Consider the following 26,613-nt stretch of genomic DNA (forward strand, 5'->3'; position numbering starts at 1 on the left):
ACAACCATCGTGACGTAGCAAACCAGTTTTCATTTGTTCTCGGGCATGTGTGTTCAGGCACGTACGTCTTTATCGCGAATGTGGTTGTTTTACCGAGAAAAGAGGCATAGCATAACCATTTGCACGTCTTATCTTTACAAACAGCTCTAACTCTGTTTGAATCGTTGACCTTAAACTTGATTTCCTTCCCGGATCGGATAGAGTGCTATCGAATAGCATCTTTGAATACTTTTCCACTAGGAAAAGTTAATCCTAGTTTGAGTCCCGGTTGTGTCATATCCGTGTCTTCTCTAAACTCCTGGAATTTGGGAAGCACCTTCTTCCAAACTGAACGACGTTTATCGGTCTTCGCTTCTTCTTCGCTAGACGCGTCCGAGTTCTTCAAGTCTATATCATCTTCGTCGTTGTAGTTACTATCTGTATCAGATACTGGTTCTTCATCACTGAAATGCATCTTTCCTTTGCATGTTAGGCCTCCATCTATAGCTGCTCCGTCAACGATCACGTCGTCCGCACTCATCTCAAATCCGCTATCTTCCTCGATCTCTGCTTCTTTGTGCTCTTCCACTTCTGGTTCTTCGTCTGCTTCCACTTCTACTTGAGTATCTTGTGTTGGAACCTGTGAAGCTTGAGGTGGACTCTCTGACGCTTGAGGTTGACTCTGGGAAGCTTGAGGTTGACTCTGGGACGCTTGAGGTGGACTCTGGGACGCTTGAGGTTGACTCTCTGGAACTTGACTATCTGGAATTGGACTCTCAGGAACTTGACTCTCTGGAATTGGACTCGTTGATCCTTGATTCCCTTCAACTACTGACTGAGTCTCTTAAACTGGACGTGAAGTGTCATCATGTTGACTCTGATCTAATAGCAGCACAAGCTTACTTCCTCCTTCTTGAATGGGGTGGTCACAGTACAACAACACCTCATACGTGTTCTCAATCAGCTCGCCTACGATGGACATCAAGGCCTGGTCTGAATCAAGCAATACAAGCTCATCGGAATACGCGGGTATGACGTAATACATTGCTCCACAGTAGTATCCCAAGTCTTTAATGAGTATCCTGTTGATCTCCACTATCGACAACCGATCCATGTCCATGTAGTCTACAAAATCTACTTTGCTTTCGACGTAAGACAATCGATCATTCACCAATTTCATTTTACCACCATGGTGAATTTGAAATGTGAACTTACCAGACCCATTCACTGTAATCAAACAAAAAAGTAAATAAAACACGTTACATACAGTCATCTTAATCAATAAACAAGTAAATAAAAATAGGATCCTCAAACATATTAGATAAAGTTTAATTAATCATTAAACTAGTGAATAACAGGATCCTAAATAAAAGGACACATATCAGATAAAGTTTGAGGATATTCAAAGTTTAATTAATCAATAAACTAGTAAATAAAACACATTTGATAGAGGTTAAATAATCAATAAACAAAGGATTCTCACAATGAATCCAGCGTGAACAACCAACAACACAAAGCCAAAAACTGAAGTTAGTGGTCCCTACTATTTCGAAATTGAAGCTTCAAACCTACAAACCCACTAACATCAGACAAACACATCAAATGTGGTCCCAAGTGTTTCGAATTTAAGGCTTCGCAATAACAATCTCAGGTCCACCGTACACAGTGGTCCCTACTGCATTTCTTATTTAATAACACTTTCTCACCGTATTTTGGTAACTTATGGGTTGTTGCGCTACTTTTGGAATCCCTTTTCTTCGTCGGAGACTGAGCTCTCTTTTTCGGGGACTTTCTTTTCATCTTATTCTTGGCCGGAGACATCTTTTTCTTGGCCAGGGACTTCGTTCCACCACCAGTGCTTCGCATCGAACAACCTGGAGGAATCCACGCCGAAATTATCCTTTATCGAAGAAACCCTAAAAATTTGCGATTTGGGGTTTTATTTTTCAGACTTTTTTGGGCGGGTTTTAATCTTTAGGATATAATTTCGAATATAATTATAATATAATTAATATTTTCGAGTTATTTAATAAATGAAATACAATTATATAGCCAAATATACCTTTATACCCTCCATACTCAGCTCACGTGAGTGAAACGTGCACCTCAATTGGACGGTAACTGAAAAAGTTTAACAGAAGGGGCAAAAGTCAACATCAACTTGAGTTCAGAGTATTTTTTGTTGAAAATCCGAGTACAAGGTGCACTTTGTTAATCAAGCACGAGTTCAGGGGGTAATCTTGTAAATTATCCTTAGTTAAAATTACACTTACACGACATTATATATTTATATAATATATATATTTCCGGAACTCGAAAATATAAATAAATAAATTTAAAAAAAAAACCAAAGTTAGATGGGAAATGAGAGGAAAACTAAAAAAGTCAAGAGAGAAAAAAATAAATAAAGAGAGAGTTCACTCAAACTTGTTTTTGTTTTCTGTTTTCAATTTTTTATAATTGTAATTTAATAATTTTTTACAATTGTTACGGGGATTTCAATTTTTTTTGTATTAAGTTTTTTGCAGTTGCAGTGTAATAATCTATTGAAGCATTAGGTGTCGAGATATATACTAATTGAAAACATTTGCTGCGAATATCATTGTCGTACTTTTCGTTTTGATAATTGGTCACAAAGTCACTGGAAAACATCACGTTTGTCGCCAGAGTCGGAACGACAATTGTCACTAAAAAGAGTGGGAATTGATACTCAACGAGAGGATCACGACCCAATTTACGATTTGTGAAACAAAATTCCAGTTGTTGAAATATAAAAGATTAAAATTTTCTCCCCAGAGCTGTAAACCTTGAGTTTTTTGGAGAATGAAAAGAAATTCGATAGTCGAAAGTGAGGAAGGTGGAATGATGTTGAGATGAGAGAATGAGATGTCATGTGCAGAAAGTAAAAATAAAAATTAAAAAAAAAAGTTATAAAGTTGAGTGGAAAAATTGAAAAACACCTAAAAATTGTTTTTTGATTTCCTTCGTTAAAACAGAGTACAGTTGAATTTTTTTTAGTTGTATTATGACTAGGAATTGCAACGGATACGGGTATGAACGGGTGCACCTCAACCGGTACTCAACCCGTTTAAAAAAATACCCTTTAACCCATTTCTTCAAATGGGTCGGGTAACCAATAATACTGCTAGGTAGCGGGTGTAAAATTTCAATACCCGTTACCCATTGACCCGGTTCACAAAAAAAAAAAAAAAAAAATAACCACTCAATAAATCTAAATATAAATTATAAACTACAATTTAGAGTCAAAATATAATATAAAGTGGAAACACTATGCAAGTTAAAATTCATAGTTATAAAACAAATAATTTAGTAGAAATGTACCTAATAAAAAATTAAAAATTTTATAACGGGCCGGGTTAACGGGTTAGCGGGTCGTGTAAAGCTATATAGGTATCCGTACCCGTTTAAATGTTAACAGGTATTACTCGTTAACTTGTTAACCCGTTTCAAACTGGTATTACCCGACCCGTTTAAATCGGGCAACGGGCGGGTTAACGGGTATCGGATAATAATGTCATCCCTAATTATGACAGTTATCAAACAAACACTTAATTTAATTTTTTTATTTTACTATTCCACTTAGAATAGTAAAAAACAATTTTCAAGTTATCAAACAAACAGACCCTAAGTGCATTTTGCTATTCCACTTGAAAAGTGTATTCTGTTTTTTCCATTCAAATTATCAACTCAAATAAAGTGAATGGTTATTTAATTTGTGACTCACTTTTTCTAATTTAAATTTTTTTCAAGTTGTATTTACTTTTTGTGAACAAAATCAGAATATAATTTTTGGTGTTTCTATTTTTTTCACTCTCTTTTTTCACCTTCTTTTTCACACACTCTCTCTCTCTCTCTCTCTCTCTCTCTCTCTCTCTCTTGTCCTTTTCTCTCAACCTCGTCCTCTCCACCCTCTTTCTTTGTTTCTTCCGTCGCCGAGCACAACGACTTCCGGCCGTCACTTCCAACACCAAGTCTAAACGACTTATGGCCATTCTCAACTTCGAGTGGGACCCACCTCATACACTCGCCTACATGAACCTCACCCTCCTCCGCTACCTCTCTTCGGCGATCCCACCGTCGCTCATCCGCCTCGTCACCGCCCTTCACAACCTCATCCTCCCTCCCCCCCCCGGTATCGTCCCCTCACAACGCTGTCTTTTGCCTCCCGCTAGGGGCTCCCCTGAGAGGCCCGCTTTTCTTATGGGCCCACGTGTTCTACATCTTCAAGTTCCTCGAGTTCGGCGACACCGCAAAATTGTATTATATTACAATTATGTAAAACTGAAAAACTGTCTAAGCTAATTATTAAATTGTATGTAAATCTACTTACTTACCTTAAAAGAATGGAACCATTAGGAGAAACGTTTCGTCACTCTATCTTTATGCCACGTGCTAAATTTTTTTTTTTTATTTAGGGTTATTAGCGACATAAATATATTAATTTTTCGATTTCATGCACATACCACAATTTTTTTTCGACGGCAAAAATAAATATGTTCCCTTTTTTTTTCTTTCTCTGTCGTGTACTTTTTTTTAGCTTTTATTAAATAACATAATTGTTTGCCTAACATTGGGATGTTGCAACTCAATCTCTCTCTCAAATATATTAAAATACTATTTGTTATATTTTTGTTTTTGCTACCAAAAGACTTTGTTATTAGGAAAAATAGCATATGTATCACATGCATTTAATTGAAATATTGCGATTATTCTCACAGTTTTTAAAAATATCACATGTACATCTCTTCCGATTACTATTTATAGCATATTTATACTAATATATTGAATCAAATATAACCCTTTTCATAATTTTTAATTGATTTATAATTAAAAAAAATATATGAAATGGTCATAATACTTTTAATAGGATCTTTTATTTATTTTTAATTTTATAAAAAAAATATCTCTGTTTACTTTTCATTTTATTAAAAAATAAACTCCCTTCATCTTACGATGAGCTTGGAGATTGGCTCCGGCGGCCAAAAAAAGTGATGATGATGAGCTTGGAGTTTTGTGGGTTTGTCGAAGAAAAAAAATTGTGTGAAATGTGTCCAATACGATTTTCTTCCACCTATACTGAGCGCAAGATGGCCCTTGAAGATGCTCTAGCTCGTATACTCCCCAACGCCTCCTCTACTACACCTCTCCCAAGTACCTAAACTTTTTATATTTTCAAGATTTTTTGCGTGGCTCAGATACTTTTTAGTTGTTTGTCTTCCTTTTTGTCTTTGCTTGGAAAAAAAGGGAGTCAAAAAGTCACTTCTAAAACTTGGTTATTTGGTTATGGATATTTTTTGTTGTCTCCTCTGTCAGTCACTGTGACAAGAGTGATTTCACAGTTAGATGTTCTGTTGTGCTGTGTGTGTGGCGAGAGTGCTCCTTGAAGGTTGGCATAGTGTTTCGTTTTTGAAGGAAGAGTTTTACCTGCTCAAAGCCAAAGGGGGAGATTGTTGTTATAAGAAGTTGGCCCTTTTGATTCAGGCTTGCTAATTGTCTCTCGTGGTGGTTCTAACATCTCAAAGAACATCACTTGGTTAAAGTTGTCAGCTCGCGGTGAGGTCTCGCTGACAGCTTTATTTCTGGGCTCGCTGGATGCGTGCCATCTGTCTCTGTCTTGGATCAGAGGACATTCGTTTTGATTGTCTCGTATATAAGACAATGCGAAACCCTAGGTAGGGTTACACACTTTCACGCCGAAAAACCTGAGTGTGCCAAAAAGGTTTTTGTGTATTCTCCATTGTGTGAGTTTTGTTTTTCCGGGCGAAGAATAACACACTAATACACTGAGTGATTGTAAGGGTGAAAAGCGAGGGGAGCTAAAGTCTAGGGGGAGCCTAGACTAGCATCAAGCTACGGTTCACTGGGAGTTAGGAATAGTGAAAGGTTATCATTCATTGTATTCCGATTAAACTCATTTTCCGTTAGTGAAGTTGCACTTTTCACCGGGATACTCATCCCTCCAGATTAGGCTTTTAAGGCCGAACTGGGTTACCATTCTGTGTGTTCGTTTACTATTATCGTGTGGTGTCTTTACAGGTGTTACTACTTTCTTATACAACACCTTAGAAATAGTTCATACAGTAGATCTGGACTTTCAGTTTATTTTGGTTTGAGTTGATTTGTCATACCTTTAGCATCTGTTAATTTTGTTGTACAGGAAGACAAAGGTTGCAAATTTTTTATGTGGATAGACCCAGAAATGTGCAATAGATCAAAGCAGGTAATTCCATGCCTTATCAAGAAAATTAATTACTTGGAAGTAGAAATTGAGAAATTCAGAGTTGATGAAGAACTCAAAGGTGTCGGTGGCAATGACGACGAAGTGATTATGTTCACTGCAAATGTGAAAGGGTCAGCGAGAAGCAACAGTTGTGGATACAGGTTGTTTGTTGTTGTATTTGTTGTTGTTTTTGTAATTGGTTTCATGGTGTCTTTGTAATTGTTGTGTTTGTTGTTGTGGTTGTTGTTGTGTTCGTTGTTGTGTTTGTTGATGTGTTTTTATCAGTTCTGAGTTGTATCCCTTTGTTTTGTCAATGAAAACTGTAAGACTTTGTTTTGTCAATGAAAATTGTAAGACTTTGTTTTGTCAATGAAAATTGTATGAGTTTGTTTTGTCAATGAAAAGATGGGTGCAAAAAAATAGGTTCACATTCTCATTCACATTTCTCATTTCTCAAAATAAGATGATAGCGTGCAAGTATTTTACATTTCTCATTTCTAAAAAAAAATAGGTTCGCATTCACATTCTCATTTCTCAAAATAATAGGTTCACATTCTCATTCACATTCCACATATTTCACTAAAAAAGATGGCCTGCAAGTATTAGTTTTAACAGACTCATAGGTTCCAAAAAGAGACGGCCTGCAACAGTTACTTTACGCAGGTCATACCACAAAACAGTTATAAAGAGACCTAAACACATACTTCCAGATTATATTCTAATTTTGGAGACTATTTGGTCGATACTTTTTCTTCCACGCCATGAATGCTGTGAGACGTTGAGATGGCTGACTTGGCTGAGACGACTGTGATGGCATGGGTGGCTGACTTGGCTGAGACGCCTGGGATGGCTGACTTGGCTGATATGCCTGGGATACCTGACTTGGCTGACATTCTTGAAAAAACAAAGTTCCCAAACACTTCCACTCTACTCTATTCTTTCATCCTCTTCATAAGTTTTTCATAGTATTAGAGCTCCACGATTCTCTCCACATGCCGCGTCTTCTTCAAAGAACCAGAGAGCGAGATGAGTGAGAGAGAGAGATAAACCTTTTTTTTGGAAGAGAATTTGAGGAGCGATAGATAAGGAGCTTCGTGGTTAGAGGAGCAGTGGAAGTGGTTCGAGATCTGTGGTGGTCGAGGTTGCGTGATGGATTTTGGATCAGTGGCGAAGGGATTTCGGCGACACTGTGCTGGTGTTTTCAGAGAGAGAGAGAGAGAGAGAGATGGGGTTTTGGTGGGGGTGGTCTGAGAAAATAGCGAAGGCTATTTGTGGGTGGTCGATTTTGGGGGGTTTTGTCGAGTTAGAGAGAGAACGAAGAGGGACGCGAATGAGAAAGACAGAAGAATCTGACTTTATATAATAAAAAAAATACCTAGCTATGGGACCAGCAATGCGACTAGTCACATCCAATAGTCACCTTAATAGCCTAATTTGCCCTAGAGATACTCCACTCTAGAAAATGAGAGACAAATGATACTCCAATTCAAAAGTTCTTGTTTTTCATCGGCAAAATAAAGCTATTGCTATGTGTCTGTCAAACAAACACACCAATGAAAGAGTCTCATCCTTGTCCAGTTCTGGTAGCAATATTATGGCTCGCTACCATGGTGATATGATATTCTGCGCTAGTCATCTTGGTATGAGCCACAAAATGCACTTTTCGAATATGAAACTACAAATTGCCTTTGGAGCTTGTAATTTTTTCTTCATGTGTGGGGCATTGCACCCCTTCTCAAATTTTTTTTTTGCACTTTTTGCTAGTTTTTAATTTTTTTTACCCTAAATATTTATAAATCAGCCTCCTCTCAACTTTTTTTTTAATTTTGCATATTAGCCCCCATAGTTTAAATTCCCGCCTTAGTCCCTACTTGCACCCATTATGTCTCGTGAAGGTTTCAAATAAGACGTGCATTTTATGGATAAACCACAAGATTTGTATGGATTTTCTTGAGGCAAAAGTTAGAAGTTTTTCGAGTGTTATAAAGTTCAAAGCTTTTTGCTGAAAATCAGTTCTTGAAAAACTCTGTTTTCTTCATAATCATGGTGTCCACGAGAAGAGGTACAGTGAAAGCCTCCAAGTCCACGGTGAAAGGAAAGACCAAGGGTCTCTCTTCGTCCAAGACGGAGAGCTTTCAAGTGAACAAGTATGGTGTAAGAATCAGAAAACCTCAGCCCGTCAGAGTCGATGGTGAGGCCGGAGACTCTTCGTCTAGGGCTGGCTACTGACCTTCGTGGTCTTCTTCCTCCTTTTCCTCAGGTATCAGTGACAGTTTTCCCCCACCCTGTTCCTTCCTCAGTTTCTAACCAAGAAAGCATGCATGTGGATGGTTCCTCTGAGCCTATCGGTTCTGAGAGGGAAACCATGAGCCCCACAGTAGAGGCCATGATGACTCTAAGAAATTCAGGAGAAGGAAATGTCGAGAACACCTCCACGGACAACCCTAGTTCTCCCAGATTCGCTGATAAATCTGATCCCCCTAATCCTCAAGCTCAGGAGACTGATGAAGTGGACAATCCCACGCTGGCTGAGATGACCAGAGAACTTAAGGGTCAAGGTTCTAGGTCGGATGAGGACGTTGTAGGAGAGAACCGCAGACTCAGATGAGGGTCTTCAACCAGACTCAGATGTGGTTCCCCCAGGAGACATGCCCAGAAAGAAGACTAAGAGGACCTCCAAGAAGGCTGCTGAGAAGTCCTCCATTGCGGAGAAAGTCAAGAAATCTGCTAGGAGGAAGAAGAGAAGAGTGGAGACCACTGAAGCGAATGCCATTAATCCTCAGGAGAAGATTGTGGTGGAGGATGTCAGAGACCATGTCACTAACATCGTCGAAGATGAAGAAGCTGCGGAGGAAGCAAGGTCTCGCGACAAGAAGAAGAAGTCGTCTAGACAGGATGTTCCTGATGTTCCAATCACAGGAATATCTTTTCACACCCTTCAGAATGCCAGCCGATGGAAGTACGTCATTCTTCGGAGTATTGCTCCTGAACATGTGCTCTCTGATGAAGCCATGGAATGCGCTGATGTCATTGAACTTCTCAAGAGCACCGGGCTTCTCTCCACAGTAACCTCAGTGGGCTCCTACCACGCTCAGCTTCTGAGGGAGTTCATTGTCAATCTTCCTGATCAAGTTGATGATGCCACTTCCCCTCATTTTCAAAAGGTGGTGATCAAGAACAAAATCATTGACTTCTCTCCCAAGGTCATCCATGAGTTCATGGGTTCAAATGCTCCCACTTCTGACGATCAAGGGCCTTCAAGAATTGAGCTGATTTCTGAACTCTCTGGAGGGAAAGACAAGAGATGGTGGCCTGAGTCTGGGCTGTACCGTGCCTCTCTTCTCAGTTCTAAGTACTCTGTTCTTCACAAAATTGGAGTCAAGAACTGGATTCCTACTGCTCACTCCACAGGTGTTTCTCTCGCTCTAGCTCAATTTCTCTTCATGATTGGCACATGTCGTTCAGTTGACGTTGGGAAACTCTTCTACTCCCAAATCATCAAGCATGCTGGCTCTGAAGCTATAAAGCTTCACATCCTTTATCCTGCCATGATCACTGAGATCATTTTACGTCAACAACCGGATATTCTGTCACCAGAAGAGATGAAAGCTTGCAGCTCGACTCCAGGGAAGATCTCCTTCAGCTACAAACTTTTTCAAAAGCATCATGTGGCAGACATCAAGAAGCCTCCCCAGTCCAACCTACCTCACGCTCGCTTCAATGATGATGATGCTCCTACTGTTCCTCCCATGTCAGCTGACGTCAGGAAACTGATGGCTCTTTCCCTTGTTGATGAGATCAAGTATCTGGAGACAGCGATTGCTACCTCTACTGAGCGCAAGATGGCCCTTGAAGATGCTCTAGCTCGTATACTCCCCAACGCCTCCTCTACTACACCTCTCCCAAGTACCTAAACCTTTTATATTTTCAAGATTTTTTGCGTGGCTCAGATACTTTTTAGTTGTTTGTCTTCCTTTTTGTCTTTGCTTGGAAAAAAAGGGAGTCAAAAAGTCACTTCTAAAACTTGGTTATTTGGTTATGGATATTTTTTGTTGTCTCCTCTGTCAGTCACTGTGACAAGAGTGATTTCACAGTTAGATGTTCTGTTGTGCTGTGTGTGTGGCGAGAGTGCTCCTTGAAGGTTGGCATAGTGTTTCATTTTTGAAGGAAGAGTTTTACCTGCTCAAAGCCAAAGGGGGAGATTGTTGTTATAAGAAGTTGACCCTTTTTGATTCAGGCTTGCTAATTGTCTCTCGTGGTGGTTCTAACATCTCAAAGAACATCACTTGGTTAAAGTTGTCAGCTCGCGGTGAGGTCTCGCTGACAGCTTTATTTCTGGGCTCGCTGGATGCGTGCCATCTGTCTCTGTCTTGGATCAGAGGACATTCGTTTTGATTGTCTCGTATATAAGACAATGCGAAACCCTAGGTAGGGTTACACACTTTCACGCCGAAAAACCTGAGTGTGCCAAAAAGGTTTTTGTGTATTCTCCATTGTGTGAGTTTTGTTTTTCCGGGCGAAGAATAACACACTAATACACTGAGTGATTGTAAGGGTGAAAAGCGAGGGGAGCTCAAGTCTAGGGGGAGGCTAGACTAGCATCAAGCTACGGTTCACTGGGAGTTAGGAATAGTGAAAGGTTATCATTCATTGTATTCCGATTAAACTCATTTTCCGTTAGTGAAGTTGCACTTTTCACCGGGATACTCATCCCTCCAGATTAGGCTTTTAAGGCCGAACTGGGTTACCATTCTGTGTGTTCGTTTACTATTATCGTGTGGTGTCTTTACAGGTGTTACTACTTTCTTATACAACACCTTAGAAATAGTTCATACAGTAGATCTGGACTTTCAGTTTATTTTGGTTTGAGTTGATTTGTCATACCTTTAGCATCTGTTAATTTTGTTGTACAGGAAGAAAAAGGTTGCAAATTTTTTATGTGGATAGACCCAGAAATGTGCAATAGATCAAAGCAGGTGATTCCATGCCTTATCAAGAAAATTAATTACTTGGAAGTAGAAATTGAGAAATTCAGAGTTGATGAAGAACTCAAAGGTGTCGGTGGCAATGACGACGAAGTGATTATGTTCACTGCAAATGTGAAAGGGTCAGCGAGAAGCAACAGTTGTGGATGCAGGTTGTTTGTTGTTGTATTTGTTGTTGTTTTTGTAATTGGTTTCATGGTGTCTTTGTAATTGTTGTGTTTGTTGTTGTTGTGTTCGTTGTTGTGTTTGTTGATGTGTTTTTATCAGTTCTGAGTTGTATCCCTTTGTTTTGTCAATGAAAATTGTAAGACTTTGTTTTGTCAATGAAAATTGTAAGACTTTGTTTTGTCAATGAAAATTGTATGAGTTTGTTTTGTCAATGAAAAGATGGGTGCAAAAAAATAGGTTCACATTCTCATTCACATTTCTCATTTCTCAAAATAAGATGATAGCGTGCAAGTATTTTACATTTCTCATTTCTAAAAAAAAATAGGTTCGCATTCACATTCTCATTTCTCAAAATAATAGGTTCACATTCTCATTCACATTCCACATATTTCACTAAAAAGGATGGCCTGCAAGTATTAGTTTTAACAGACTCATAGGTTCCAAAAAGAGACGGCCTGCAACAGTTACTTTACGCAGGTCATACCACAAAACAGTTATAAAGAGACCTAAACACATACTTCCAGATTATATTCTAATTTTGGAGACTATTTGGTCGATACTTTTTCTTCCACGCCATGAATGCTGTGAGACGTTGAGATGGCTGACTTGGCTGAGACGACTATGATGGCATGGGTGGCTGACTTGGCTGAGACGCCTGGGATGGCTGACTTGGCTGATATGCCTGGGATACCTGACTTGGCTGAGACACCTGGGATGGCTGACTTGGCTGACATGCCTGGGATGGCTGAGGTGGCTGACTTGGCTGAGACGCCTGGGATGACTGAGGTGGCTGAGACGACTGGGATTGCATGTCCCTAAGTTGTTGTCTTTTCCTTCTTTCGGCTCTCTTGACTATCTCCGGGGCAGGGTTAGCCTTCACAGTTCTACCTCGCTTCTTGACTTGTTGTGTATGCATTGAAAAAAACTAATATGAGTGAATTGAGTCTGAAATGTTTCAATAAAGGGTTTGTAACAAGAAGTACCTCTTGTGCAGTTGGGTTAGAACATGTACGCCTTGAATGACCTGACTGGTTACACTTGGTGCAGTGATTCAGCTGTCATCTCCTAGAAAATTTTGTTGTATGATCCGGGAATGGCCCCCAACCAGGTGGAGGCTCATCATTTGACCGGTTTCGCTTTTTCTTTGGCCTTCCAGGCATTGGTTGATCTGGTGGTGGAAGGATTGGATTCAGGCCAACCTCTGGCCACTGATCTGGAGTGGTCATCGGCTCAATAATTCCACTGTAACAAGCATCGTAAGCCTTTTTTTTATACCAATCGTCGATGAAGTCCATGACGTCAAGCCCGTGTGACCAGATACAATTCAAGGCGTGCGGACATGGTATGCCACTTAAGTCAAATAACCTGCATGAACATGTCTTGGCTCGCAAGTCAACAACATAAGTTTCATTTCCAGAACATGAAACTTGGAACTTCCCATCACCGACTATAGTTGATTGACAATATCTGTAATTACAAAACACAAAAAGAACAAATTAAACAAAAGAAGAAACACAATGAAATAAGAAAAAATAAATACGTACTTTGCAACTCCCTTGTACTTCTCAATAAGTTCGAGTACACGATGACCAACTGGATAATGCCATTTCTGAACCTCGAGTCTTTTGTTTGCAAATCTACACATGAGCCAAAATCTAACCTTCTCAAGCAAGGTCACAATTGGCTTGTCTCTTGCAGCCATAATGGACGAGTCGAAGGACTCACACAAATTGTTGATAAGCATATCACATTTTACATCAACTCTAAAATGTGATTTTGTCCATTCTTTAGTAGCCAAGCATGTGCCTTGTCATCCTCTTCTTTAAGCTCATTCATCCTCCGAGTGAATTGAGCATGTGTAGTGGCTCGTGCACAACTCCAGAGCATTTGTTTGAGCAATAAACCACCATGATTAATTTTGAAGTTTGCGTGCAAGTGTCTCACACAAAACCTTATCTCAGCTCCTGGAAATATTTCAGCCAAGGCCTTCTCCAAGCCTTTCTGTCTGTCACTAATCGTAGTGAATCTGCTAGGATTATCAATCTGCAGATCTTCACTCAACAAGTTCATAAACCATCTCCATGATGATGTGTTTTCCTTCTCCACCACAGCAAAAGCTACTGGGTATTGTGAGTTATTAGGGTCTATACCTACAGCTGCAAGCAACATTTCCTTGCAATAACCCTTAAGAAAACACCCGTCAAATCCTAAGAGTGGTCTACAACCCTTGTTGAACCCGTCCTTACAAGCTTTCAAGGAAATGTAAACCCTCTCAAACACTCTATTTCCATTCACTAGAGTAGTTTTCAGAATAGCTATGGTACCTGAGTTTGTAGCTTGGAGCTGTTTGCAATAGTCATCCAATATTGCGTGTTGTTCCTTCACCGAACCCTTTAAGATCTCTCTAGCTGTTTTCCTTGCCTTGTAGAATACGTTGCTAGTAACATTGCTAAATTTGGCCGCCGCAGTCATCTCCTTGAAGCACTTATAATCCAAGTTAGGATTCAACCGAAAATGCTCCAGAAAATTCTTCCTTAACCAAGGGGTTGTGACCAATTTGTTGTTGAAAACTATTCCACATTCATGTTTGTCGATCAGCGTATTCACTCGAACCGTCTTGGTGTCCGAGTTCAGCAACTTCGCATAAAATAAGCCATTTGCAACCCTTTCCCTTACACTTGGCCCTTAATCTAGTACGGTCATTCACTACGTACTTGAACTCTCTATTGTCTCTAATGAACACCTCCTTCAACACATCCCTGAGATGAACAATAGTAGGGAATTCCATACCCAATCTAAACTTGAAATCGTCGAGGTTTGAATGTGGGTTGAACGCTCTTCTGCTTTTCTTCCTCGTCTGTTGGTCGTCATCACTGCACAAGCTGTCGAGGTCGCTCTCTAACATTACTCCATCAGTCTCTTCCTCACCAGCGACTCCACTGTTACAAACATCTATCACGACGGAGCTCCAATCTCTAGGTTGAATGTTCGGAGCCTCCTTACCTTCTCCGTCCTCGTGGTACTCTTCTTCCTCAAGCAAAAATTGATCATCATCTCTGTCGCTATCTCCAGACATTGTCGAACACGATTGTGATCTAGAAATATTGAAGATTTCTCTTCGAACCTGGTTTTGAGAATATACGATTTTTATTTTTTTGGGTATTTTGTTTGAGGTTTAAGGGTTATTGTTAATACATTTTGTATTTCCTTTTATTTTGAATTAATTATACAATCAAATAATAACAAAAAAATAACAATCCACGTTAATATATCAAAAATCAAATCGTGGCCGTTCATTTTGAAAGTTAACGGGGGAGGTAGTGACGGAAACCAAAAAACGTAACGTTCGGTATTATTGCCGTCGAAAAAAAATTAGGTACATAAGTATGGTTTTGTTCAAACATTAAGTATTTATGCCATCATTAACCCTTAACTATATGATGTTACATATTATTAATTTGATTGAACTATATAAAACATAGTATTTTCAAAGTATTCAAATTTTTCTGAAAATGCTTTAATACATATATATTTACTCTATTTATAATTATCCTTTAACACGTACTATTTTATTTTTCCTATCATAAAGTATCTTTTAACCCTTCATAATCTACTTTTTATACCAAATTTTTGAAAAATGGGCAGATAAAGATGTATAGATGTCATGCATGGTATGACTGAAAAACTAGTAAATAAGTAAATATGTGACTGCACGTGTATAAATTTGGTAGATTTAGTTTTCTATATTTACGAGTCATCCGACTATCTAGCTATTTTAAAATTGAGAAATTACCTCATTTGTCATCAATTTTATAACATTTTCTCACTTTCCACCAAAAGACTAATTTGATCCAAAATGCCACCATCTATGTCAACAATGTTGTTTGCCCTTCACTATTAGATGTCAACGTTGTTGACATAGATGTCAACATTGTTGACATATCGGTGGCACTTTGGGCCAAATTAGTTTTTTGGTGGAAAGTGAGAAAATATTATGAAATTTGTGGCAAATGGGGCAATTTCTCTTTAAAATTTGTGCTTAGCAAAACAGTCAAATTTTTCAAAGTTAAGATAATCCATCTAAAAATCTTAAAAATCACCAAAAATACATTTTCATTCACCCTCCAATACCGACTTCACTATTTCACTCTAATCTAAAATGCCAAACACACAAAAAACGCGATGCTAAAAAACCTGTGCCTTAATGTCATCACGCTCGTCGTCTTCATTGTAGTCGAATTCGATGTTGTCACCGTCGCTGTCAATCTCTGTTGCCCATCATCATCATTCTTCGTTCTCATCCGTCGTCGTCGCTATCGAACTAGGTTAATCAAGATAAATTTTAGTTGGTTGGCTTTCATGTTCGTGTTCACGTTCACGGACTAGTTTTCCATAATTTCAAAATAATTAAATAAGGTGTCCGAAATTTTAATCCACTATTTTGTGTGTAATTGACTTATTTGAGGCCTTCGGTTCTTCTCGTTCGTGAGAGTTCTATTCAACGTCCTACCATCAAGACACTTCTCAAAACTTCTACGAAAAAGAAGATCTGGTATGCGAGCGATGTATAACATTGAAAATAAGACTTGTTTCGCTCGTGAGAGTATTCACATTGACTTGTTTGATGTGTACTAGTGATCATATATGGTTGTGGCTTGTTTATGTGTTATGGATCAATAGATTAATATTTTGGAAAACTAGATTAATATGTTAAATCCTAATATATCAAAGGGATGACTTGTTTGATGTGTACTAGTAATCAAAGATGATTGTGGCTTGTCTGAAGGGAAATCAACAATTTAACTTAATCTACAAGTTTTCCTTATTTTAGATCCAAGTCCACATTCGTATTAGTATATAAAAATGCAGAATGCGGAGTTACCTACAAAATTGAAGGCTCCAAACAACTCAACTACACACAAACACATGAAAAAAGTGGATAAATTTTTTGGATACATGGATTAATTATTTTGAAATCATGAAAAAACTGATTCACGAACATAAAAACCATAAATTTAAAAATTAAGAAATTATGATGAAAATTCGAACATGCAATTTTGAAATCGATTGATGGACCGAAATTGGGTTTGGGAGCTGAAGAAATTGATCAAAATCATCTACGATTCATTTTTTAAAATTAAAATAATTCAAACAACTCAATTAAAAAAAACAGTGGATTACAATTTTGGACACCTGAATTAATTATTTCAACATATATACATGAAAATATTAAGTATTTATGCGGTTGTTTTCTCTAATTATTTTTAACATATTCTTCAAAACTTTAATGTGAAAATTGCAGGTGATAGTATTTAAAAAAAAAAAAAAAACTAACCGTAATAATAATAACGTGTCACAAAAATTTAATGCAAAAATAATATTTTTCAAATAGTAAATAATCATCGTTCTTTATGTTTACAAATTTTTAACAAATGTATTTACTGTTTAAGGCCATTTAATTTTGTTTACCGTCTATAATTCATTTTAAGAATCACAAATATTAGAAAAAAGACTAATTTTAAAAGGATTTAAATTAAAACCATAATTTTTTTTAGAAATTTTACATTTTTCTTAGTGTAATTTTCCCAATTTTAATTAGCTAGACTGCGATATTTTTCAATCCAGAGTTTTCTCAGTTTTTGGGACAACAAGACCCGCCAACCCCGAGCCCTAGTATTCTTTCGTTGAGTCGCTGTATATTTAAACGCTTGTATACATTTCACTTTGTCATCTCATCAATCAAAACCCTACCAAAACCCTAACCCCTCTCTCTCTCTCTCTCTGCGTGGTAGCGAAAATGCCGTTAGGCGATAGAGCCGGCGACAAGAGCGAGTCTCGGTACTGCGGAGTCGAGACCGAGTTCAGCGACGACATGCCTCAGCTTTTGACCTCTAACCTCTCTCGTGGTGGTTTCGACTTTGTCGTCGCACCTCTGGTTCGTCTTCTTCATTTCTCGTATAAACCGAAGTTCCACCGATCGTGGTTTCCTTTCTTCTGTGTTTTTGTTTGTACTCGTTATGCATTTCTATGGTGGCTAATTAGCCAATCACACCCTTTTCAGCTCCTTCGGAGCTGACAATTCCTGTGTGAATGGTCAGTAAGCACACCTAGATCAGAGTTTGTTAATGTAGGCCTATTATGACGAAGCTTCTACAATCTATGGCTTCATTCAAGGCCTTCTAACTACATTTTGTGTAAATGTGGAATTTTGAATGCGAAAAGAGTTTCTTTTTTATATGATATAGTAAGAGTCATTTGGTTGATCTGATCAATACTGTGTATGGTGGCCAATTAGCCAGTCACATATCAGCTCAACAGCTGTTTTTTTCATTTGTGTGAATGGTCAGTAAGCTCACCGATAGCAATGCTTGTCATTAGCCTTTGACAGTGAAGCCAGTGGACTTAGTCTATTATACGGCTCTACTTGAAGGTTATTAACTACATTCATGTTTTTTTTGTCTGTTTAACCTTTAAAAGTTGATTTCTTTTTTCGTTATACTTGAATGTACAGAGTTTGTCTGTAACTGAACTTATAGAAATGAAGATACTGCCAACTTAACATAGGCTATTGTTGCACAATTGCTAGCTAATCTTTTATGTACTTGGTGTATCATCTAACAACTTGGGAAATTTGGGGATGTAATTGTGTATGCTAGCATATAGTATGAAAGCCTCAAACCTTTTGATTAATCAGGCACCTTGATTGATGTCAAACTCTCTTAAATGTTTATGCTGATATATATATGTGTGTGTGTCTCTTTCTGCGTGATGCAGATGGATCCAGCTTATCGACCGAGCTTAATTCACAAAGAGAAAGGCGAATATGGCGTCCTTCCATTTGCTGGATCAGACTTAGTTTTAAGCCCCTCTCAGTGGAGCAGTCACGTTGTAGGTACGAACTTCTGGGAGTCGAGTTAATATTAAGCACCCCGACATTTGATGTCATGTAATATTGGATCTTGTGGATACATTCTTAGTCTCCTAGCTAGCAATACTTTAAACTCGTTACAGTAAATGAGGTTTGTAGATTTGTGTAATTGTAAATATGTTTATGTACGTTTTTTGTGTGCAACCTGAAAAAAGTTGTGGAATAATTTGTCTATACTGTTGAGCTTTTAATGGAAATAATTTAATTTCATTCTGGTCTTGAGTGACTATGATTAAGAGTTTGTAAAAGATGCTCTTTTTAATTAATGTCTACGTCAATGATTCTGTGACTTGTACTACTCTCTCATCTGTTGTACCCCGCTATCCTTCAGACATTGACCTCTACCTTTACTGGTGACAAAAAAATCACGGTTCATAAATTACGATAATTATTTAGAGGTGAAAACATAACAAACTAAATCAATGCCACTTATTGAGTTCGTGTATTGCAAGAGGCCTCGTCTTAATTTGAATTTTTTTTTAAATTTGTGAACCCACAATTGACTTGTTATGGTTATGTTTATGACCCTTCGACTCCATACAAAATGTATAGTTAGTGTCAACAAAAATCTTGAAGTTGATAAATTAGCTAAGCCCCATTTATTGGGGCTCTGGATACTCCAAATAAACATCAATCAGTTTTGATGACATCTTAAAATACCAAAAGGAAAAGAAGAAATATTGAATGGAGATCGTGGTCGACAAAGCTGCGATTTGGTTTATCATCGAAATTGCATCATATTTTAGTATCATTTGTGACACCTAATCTCTATAGTTTATATGACCTGCTTTTTTTTCTTCTTCTTTAAGGGACTTTATGTAAATGTTGAGTGCTCACTGATAACTGTTGATATTGTTAGATAAGCTAAAAAAACTGACCAATGCAGATCAGAAAAGTCTCGTTGTTTTTGTACGAAATATAATTCCTTCAGTGGATCAAGTTTATGGTTAATGGCAGATGCATACCTTTGAACCTTCTGCTTGAGACCATTGCATAATGGAATGCTTGTTTGTTTCATTGCAATGCCACTTGTATCAAATATCTGGATTGCATCTGTATATGTTTTACACTGTTTTGTAATCTGGTCGATAAAATGCATATTTATTTAGACATTTTCCAATCGATTATCAGTTTCAGCGTTGGTGACCATATGTTTAGTTCACGGAAATTCATCCAACTGGGTGACCATATTTTGATTTTTACGGAGCTTTGTTTTACCATGCTATTGCTCTTAATTAGCATTTTTGCTTAATTTGAATATATACTGACTCTGGGTTTTTATTTTATTTTATATTTTTATGTATTTATTTAGGAAAGATTAGCCCATGGATAGACCTAGATTCAGAAGATGAGATTCTTCGTTCGGACTCTGAAACCACCCTGAAGCAAGAGATTGCATGGGCTTCGCATCTTTCCCTGCAGGTTTGTATTGTGTGCATTTTAATGTGGCACTGTAGATTATTCTCTTGTATCTTAGATCAATATAGTTACGCTTGTCTATCGAGCGAAGTTCCAAGCAACTATATAAAGTAGAAAGAATGTGAAGCTTGAGCTTGAATGTAACCATTTGATTTCATAAAAACTTTCAACTTAGAGTTGCAACTTGTGATGTGAACTTAAGATTTAAGCTCAAATATTTAGGTGCTCTGGCTGAAGACAATATCTGTACAAGAGTACAATCCAAGTCTTTCAATTATCACTCAACCATGCCTTTAATATGATGGAACAAAATGAAAGTTTTTGAATTTTCGCCACTATTCTTGATATTGCCAAACTTCAATGCGATATGCATTAGAGGATTAAAGGAGATGCATGAATTTCATTGTCCACGGTATAGAATATAGATGCATTTATAAGCATGTGATTTTTAGTAGCCATGGGTTTGTTCTCAATCTACAGGCATGCCTTCTTCCAGCACCAAAGGGAAAGTCTTGTGCCAATTATGCAAGGTGTGTAAATCAGATTCTAGAGAACCTACACAATATGAAGGTATTACTCTTGTCATTTCATTTCCAGTTTGATAAAATTATATTGAAGCTTGATGTACTCACTTCTCATATTTTCACTGTTAAAGCTGTGGCTTAGGATTCCATTGTCTACGAAAGATGACGACTCCATAGATGCGAACTCGGATCGTTCGGTGTGTGAGCATACTCCGGTAGTGATTTCGTAATTAGCGTTTTACACTATCAATTTTCCAAATTGCTAAATTGGTTTTGTGGCCATATAGGCAATTAAAACTAATTGATTTACAGAACAGTCAAGGTTAGCCGAAGTTTATAAAAATGTTCAATTACGGAATTACCAGATGACAATAGTTTTTCTACCCTATCAATACTTTTTTACTGATAAATTGCTTATATGCAGTCAAAAAATTTATTGTGTGTCAAAATTTTGTTGGACAACGTAACTTTGGCTATTATTACCAAAACCTTCATACTTATGCTATTTTTTATAATTTTTTAATTTTTTTCTTATTTCCCATGCAGATTGATTCCTGGGAGATTTGGAACTCATTTCGGCTACTTTGTGAACATCACAGCCGTTTATCGGTTGCTCTTGACATTCTGTGAGTTAAATATATTTAACTGGCCTTTTCTTCTCAAGTTTAACTTAACTTTTTGAGTACCTATTTTTGAAAGAACTTATGCTTTAATTGGCATTTCTAATCCTCATTTAATATTTTCTTGTGTAATTCTAAGGAGTTCATTGCCTTCACCCAATTCTCTTGGTCGTTGGTTTGGAGAGTCTGTTCGAGCAGCCATTATCAATACTGATGTAATTCTGTCCTATTTTTCTAAGTTCCAACATCAATTTTGGAAGTTTTACTAATTTTTTAAATTACTATGATTGTAACCGTAATTACTTATTTACCAGACATTTTTAACAAACACAAGAGGTTATCCATGCCTGTCAAAGCGCCACCAGAAGCTAGTTACTGATTTTTTCAACCACTCAGTACAGGTATTTGTTGACAAATATTGCCCGCATTCTAATGCCTTCGAGTTTCTGATACTTTCTTAGCTAGTTAGGGCTTTAAATTAGAAAATTAAGGCTTTTAAATTATTGAGTAGGGTTTTAAATCTTGTAATTAGTATGGTATTTTTAATGATGCTTTTTTAGTATTTCGAATTTAGAGTAATTAAATAAGTAATTAATGTTTTATTATGTAACAAGATATATGGTGTTTGGGCCCGGTCCATTAGGTTGTAAACCTCGGTCTATGTAAGAGACCTTAAGTTAAGAGAAGCTTAGCCTCCAACCAAACAACTTAATCTCTTTAAAAACTGAGATGAGATTAGGTTTCGGTGGAGCTTTGCATTCAAGGCAAGGTAGGATTGCGACATGGCATTGCATATGAAAGCATTTAGTTTTCAAGTGATTCATGTCGACGAAATTTTATTAGAATTGCATAAATTTTGTTCTCTCTTTCTCACATATGCATTTCATTTGTCATTTAAACAGAGCTCCTTATCTTAACAGATTAGATATTTAAACCATTCAATTTCTTGATGGCTATTTTGCAACTCTACTATTTTTTTTTTATATTTAAATTCTGCTACTCTACTAATCTTTGTTGCTGACATATCTTTAGATCGTCATGTCTGGAAAACTAGGACAGAGTCTTCAAAGGAGAGATACAGATACTGCTGCCAATCACAGTAATGACAACAATTCTCGTGAGTTTTTTCCCTTCAACTGCAGTTTCCAATAGAAAATTCTAGCTCCTTATCCTTGAGGAACTACAGTATTTTTTGGAGTATTCAGCTTAGAAAATCAATTTTTATACTTGAACATCTTTCAAAGCCTGCTATCCGCTATTGTTGTCCGACTTTCTTTACTAGAATGATCATCGTCGAGTTTCTGTCAGCACGCAGTGGCTTCTTTTCTTCATATTATTGTTGTTTACAATTATCCTTTCTTGTGAGTCAGGTATGGAGAGGCATCCTTTGAGGTCATATTTGGATTATGTTGGTTATCTCTACCAAAAAATGGAACCCCTTCCTGAGCAAGAACGCTTTGAGGTAGGCCTATACTACTTTTGCAGCTTACAGATAAGAAGGGTTGTTCAAAATCAAAATATTCTGCCATGATATTTGTTTTAACTCGTAATTTCTTCTTTTCCAGCTTGGATACAGGGATTTTCTGCAATCACCATTACAGGTGCATTAAACTCTTGACACTATATATGCCTAATCAATTTTTAAGTATGAGACACAAGTTTGTACTGCTCCATTTTTCATTCCACTCTAGTTCTCTTTCCAAGTTGAATTACTTTTGTCGTTCTCATGCAGCCTCTCATGGATAATCTGGAGGCTCAAACTTACGAGACATTTGAGAAAGATACAATGAAGTACCTTCAGGTATGATTGTACTTTTTTTTTTTTTTTTTTTTTATGGAAATTAAGGGTGAAAGTTTTCTAGCTTAAATTTACTCTCTGGACTACAGTTTTGTATTGTTCATACACATATGCTCATAATATGAATATATTAATCTGTAGTACCAAAGGGCGGTTGCTAAAGCCTTACTGGACAGGGTTCCCGATAAAGATGCATTGTCTGTAACAACAGTAAGCTTTTCACTTGCTTTGATATCATCTATTCTCATCTGAAATAAATCCATTTTTTCCTTTTCCCTCCCTCTAGTTTAGGACCGTGCTGCTTATTTTTTAATTTTAATTTTAATTTTTTGGCGATCTGTGCTAGGTATTAATGGTTGTTGGAGCAGGACGTGGTCCCCTTGTGAGAGCATCATTACAGGTTTTACTTCCTTTATTTCTGTGCTATGTGTAATAAAATTTTATTTTAGTCTTACAAAATGGTCTGATTTTTCTTTCCGCATGTTCTTTATAGGCAGCTGAAGAAACTGGGCGTAAGCTTAAAGTTTATGCTGTTGAGAAAAATCCAAATGCAGTTGTTACCCTTCATGTAAGTTGCAAAATTCTCAAAGTTGCGAGTCTTTGCAACTGTCCTTCCCAAATAGATGCTCAGCATATTTCTAACAATTTTAGATGGCTTGTTCCATCTTCATTGCTTGACTGAGATAATCCTATGTTTTGGAATCAGAGCTTGGTTAAACTAGAGGGGTGGGAAAACACTGTTACCATAATTTCCTGTGATATGCGTCATTGGAATGCTCCTGAGAAAGCTGACATTTTGGTAATAATATTACTATTCTTTTTCTGAATAAGAACATTTATCTACTTTTTTTTTCCCGGGGGTATTTCTGGTTACATTCTATTTGTTATCGTGTCCTACTTATTATTAGGTCAGTGAACTGTTGGGTTCTTTTGGCGACAATGAGCTGTCTCCTGAATGTCTTGATGGAGCCGAAAGATTTCTGAAGGAAGACGGAATCTCAATACCATCGGAGTATGTCCAGCTTATATTATAAAGTTACTTACATATTCATGATATTTAATTCCTTAAAAATAAATATAAGAGTGGTCCAAATTCAAATGTGTCTTATGTCATTGCATGTGTTCGTGCAAAGATTGCCGTGAGTTGGTTTTAACCTCTTGGCATATTTTGTACCAAAAGCGTTTTTCACACTTTTTTTTTATCACCACTTTTAACTTGAGCAATCAACAATGTATTTTCTTATGAAAACCTGATATTTTGTTAATATTAAATCTGCGACTTTTTTTTGCCATGCTCTCAATTCAGGTACACAAGTTTCATCCAGCCAGTGACTGCCTCAAAACTGTACAATGATGTATGTCACAGTCCTTGTGTCTATTCTATTTCATGCAACATGCTTAGAAGTTTCTGTTGTATACTGCCTTATAGTCTGTTCAAGCTCTTAATCAGATTGTTTTGATTATGTTCCAGGTTAAGGCCCATAAAGATGTTGTCCACTTTGAAACAGCTTATGTTGTTAAGTTGCATAGCATTGCAAGGCTTGCCCCTACTCAACCCGTGAGTTCTCACTTCCTGAACTCGGATTATATTTAAAAAAGGCTCTTTTAGGTATATAGCCATATTTACACTTTGAGATTGCTATTTAGCCAACGTTTGGTAAATATTTGGTAAATAGCCACATCCACGTATTTACACGCTTAAATTGACGTAAAAACCCCACCCTTTTAATTCAATGCAAGGGCAAACCAGTAATGCCAAGTAATGCTTGTGGCTATTTACCAAATGTTGGCTATATAGCAATCCCAAACGTCTAAGCTGGCTAGTTACCTAAATTTTTGTTACAAAAATATAGTTGTCAGGATTTTACACATCCGCAGTGGCTAATTTGTTGGAGTAGCTCTACAGGAATTGCATAATGCCATATCAAACCATTGTTTCAACTTCAATCTTTTCTTAGAGATCATGTTTTTGTTCATAGGTATTCACGTTTACACATCCAAACCGCTCTGCTGAGAAAAGCAATCGGCGGTATGTAAAGCTGCGTTTTGAAATACCCCCCGACACCGGGTCAGCCATGGTTCATGGTATGTGGTTGCATCAATAAATATCTGAATCAAACACTTTCCTAAGGATAACATTGAGGCTGTGTTTATGTTTGCTTTAACAAGCATAATAACCTGGGATACCAGTTCGAATTCTATGTAATTCTGTTGAGCAGAGATATGAAACACGCCTCATGTTCTGAAATATATGATATGTATTGCCTCTGCATCTGTAGGTTTCGCTGGCTATTTTGATGCTACATTATACAAAGATATTCATCTAGGCATTGAGCCCTCAACAGCCACACCGGACATGTTCAGTTGGTAATGTATTCGAATTCCGTAACTGCTCATGAGCATTGTCAATTTATGCTCTAATATCATATTAGTTGCCTTAAATCGGACAGAAACTGTCGTTTACTCTTGGTCTGTTTATGAATTATTAAGTAAGTTTGAGAATAGAATTTTGCATGGCAACAGAGTTTGGTCAATTGGTGTTCATTGCGTTATTTACAGTCATAGGAAACCGACTGAAAAACTTTTCGCTCTGTTTTGTATCGTGACCAGGTTTGCAATTTTTTTCCCACTAAGGACACCAATCTGTGTAAACCCTGGCTCTGATCTTGACGTGCATTTCTGGCGTTGCTGCGGCCTTACTAAGGTAAAAGTCCCCATTGGGTCTCAAACTACATAAATCTATAGGTTCTGTATCGTGAAGCTGTTCCAATTTCCATTGGTTTCCTTTTAATTTATTATTTCATATCTTAATGCTTTAAATTCATTATCTCGTCCTCATTTGTATATGCATTGATAAGATTTCGTTTCTATTTTTTGGTTGAATATGATTCAGGTCTGGTACGAATGGGGTGTCGATTCACCGCTGGCTTCGCCTATTCACAATGCTAACGGACGATCGTACTGGGTTGGCTTATAGAGTTAATCGAATGAAATCTTTTTTTTGAGGATTTATATCCGCAAACAAAGGTGAATGTAGTAAACTAGCTCGGGCGGAGAAAAATGTTGAAGTCTGCACTGGAAAAAAAGAAAGAACGCCAAAAGCCATGTCAGTGGGTTCAGCGTCCCGAGGCTGTTTTGTTGTAATTTTGTTTGCCATACAGTTCGTTCTTTGAGCTACGAATCAGTGGAATGAAAGAAAGGATCAAAAGCCAATGCAAAGTAATATTTATTTACAACGAATTAATTACTGAGAATCAGTAGGATGAAAGAAAGAATCAAAATCCAAAGCAAAGTAATATTTTTCACGATAAATTCACTATTGAGACTCGTGCAAAGGATCTTGCAAAACTTTTCAACCGCTCAAAATATCATACGAGTCATTAAAAACAAGAATTATCGTAATCAGTCGTTTGTCAAGTATTTAAATTCTTATACAATTTTTTACCAATAAATTTAATATAGCATCTAGCCAATTGTTTTAAATAAATGAAAAACTTATTATCTTATTTCATGTTGTTATTTTCACAAGGTAAAAGTAACACCTTGAGAGAAAAAATGAAACATTCAGTCCATGCACAAAGCTCAAGCCCACAAACAAACTCTCGGTCAAATTTTCGGTCAAACTTTCGGAATGAGGTTCGCAAAATGATTCAAGACCACGTCAACGCGACAATCCACGAGTTATGTCTTGAGACCACGTCGACAAGTCATATCTCGAGAGCACGTCGGCAAGTGCTCTTCTAAGTCCGCGAGACGACTTGAGAGTCCACGCAACGAATCGATATCATATCTAAAAAGATATCTTTCGAGACCACAAATCGAATTAACAATTCCTTACAACGACATAAAATCAAGTTCACAAACTCAGGAGCCAAGTTCCGAATCAAGACTCATAAGATGTCTCTCAAACGAGCTCTCAAAAGAAACTCTCAAAGCATGTTTTCAAACTAG

At 37.4% G+C, this 26,613-nt stretch overlaps 2 protein-coding genes across 2 annotated transcripts; one reads left to right on the forward strand and one right to left on the reverse strand.

Moving 5' to 3' along the window:
- Window positions 1–12,431: 12,431 nt before the first annotated feature.
- LOC149390997 (uncharacterized) lies at window positions 12,432–14,449 on the reverse strand. The gene is made up of 4 exons (XM_089619908.1): window positions 14,050–14,449; window positions 13,325–13,943; window positions 12,918–13,010; window positions 12,432–12,840 (listed from the first exon to the last, which is right to left on the reverse strand). Exons 1-4 carry the CDS (start codon window positions 14,447–14,449, stop codon window positions 12,432–12,434), a joined length of 1,521 nt encoding a protein of 506 aa, XP_089476034.1.
- A 2,562-nt stretch (window positions 14,450–17,011) lies between these two features.
- On the forward strand, window positions 17,012–25,954 carry SKB1 (SHK1 binding protein 1). Its single transcript, XM_089620529.1, has 23 exons — window positions 17,012–17,308; window positions 18,148–18,265; window positions 19,614–19,723; window positions 20,201–20,290; window positions 20,376–20,459; window positions 20,791–20,870; window positions 21,004–21,079; window positions 21,179–21,265; window positions 21,897–21,981; window positions 22,235–22,326; window positions 22,430–22,465; window positions 22,597–22,665; window positions 22,804–22,872; window positions 23,009–23,062; window positions 23,156–23,230; window positions 23,369–23,461; window positions 23,571–23,674; window positions 23,969–24,017; window positions 24,134–24,220; window positions 24,642–24,747; window positions 24,942–25,029; window positions 25,273–25,366; window positions 25,556–25,954. The coding sequence occupies exons 1-23, from the start codon at window positions 17,171–17,173 to the stop codon at window positions 25,637–25,639; spliced, it is 1,968 nt and encodes a 655-aa protein (XP_089476655.1). The 5' UTR covers window positions 17,012–17,170; the 3' UTR covers window positions 25,640–25,954.
- Window positions 25,955–26,613: the final 659 nt, after the last annotated feature.

Source organism: Urtica dioica, chromosome 7, assembly GCF_054948205.1.
Source record: "Urtica dioica subsp. dioica isolate 48M chromosome 7, U.dioica_male_clone48M_v1_H2, whole genome shotgun sequence".
Classification (NCBI taxonomy): domain Eukaryota; kingdom Viridiplantae; phylum Streptophyta; class Magnoliopsida; order Rosales; family Urticaceae; genus Urtica; species Urtica dioica.

What these genes read in the sequence shown, in the direction of transcription:
- LOC149390997 (XM_089619908.1), bottom strand. Translation starts at nt 14,449, where the DNA reads ATGTCTGGAGATAGCGACAGAGATGATGATCAATTTTTGCTTGAGGAA. An exon ending in TTTCCAGGAGCTGAGATAAG is followed by an intron (nt 13,011 to 13,324) that starts GTTTTGTGTGAG and finishes GCTCATGTGTAG; the next exon opens with ATTTGCAAACAAAAGACTCG. An exon ending in AAGTACAAGGGAGTTGCAAA is followed by an intron (nt 12,841 to 12,917) that starts GTACGTATTTAT and finishes TTGTAATTACAG; the next exon opens with ATATTGTCAATCAACTATAG.
- SKB1 (XM_089620529.1), top strand. Translation starts at nt 17,171, where the DNA reads ATGCCGTTAGGCGATAGAGCCGGCGACAAGAGCGAGTCTCGGTACTGC. An exon ending in CAGCCATTATCAATACTGAT is followed by an intron (nt 21,080 to 21,178) that starts GTAATTCTGTCC and finishes CTTATTTACCAG; the next exon opens with ACATTTTTAACAAACACAAG. An exon ending in TTCTGCAATCACCATTACAG is followed by an intron (nt 22,466 to 22,596) that starts GTGCATTAAACT and finishes GTTCTCATGCAG; the next exon opens with CCTCTCATGGATAATCTGGA.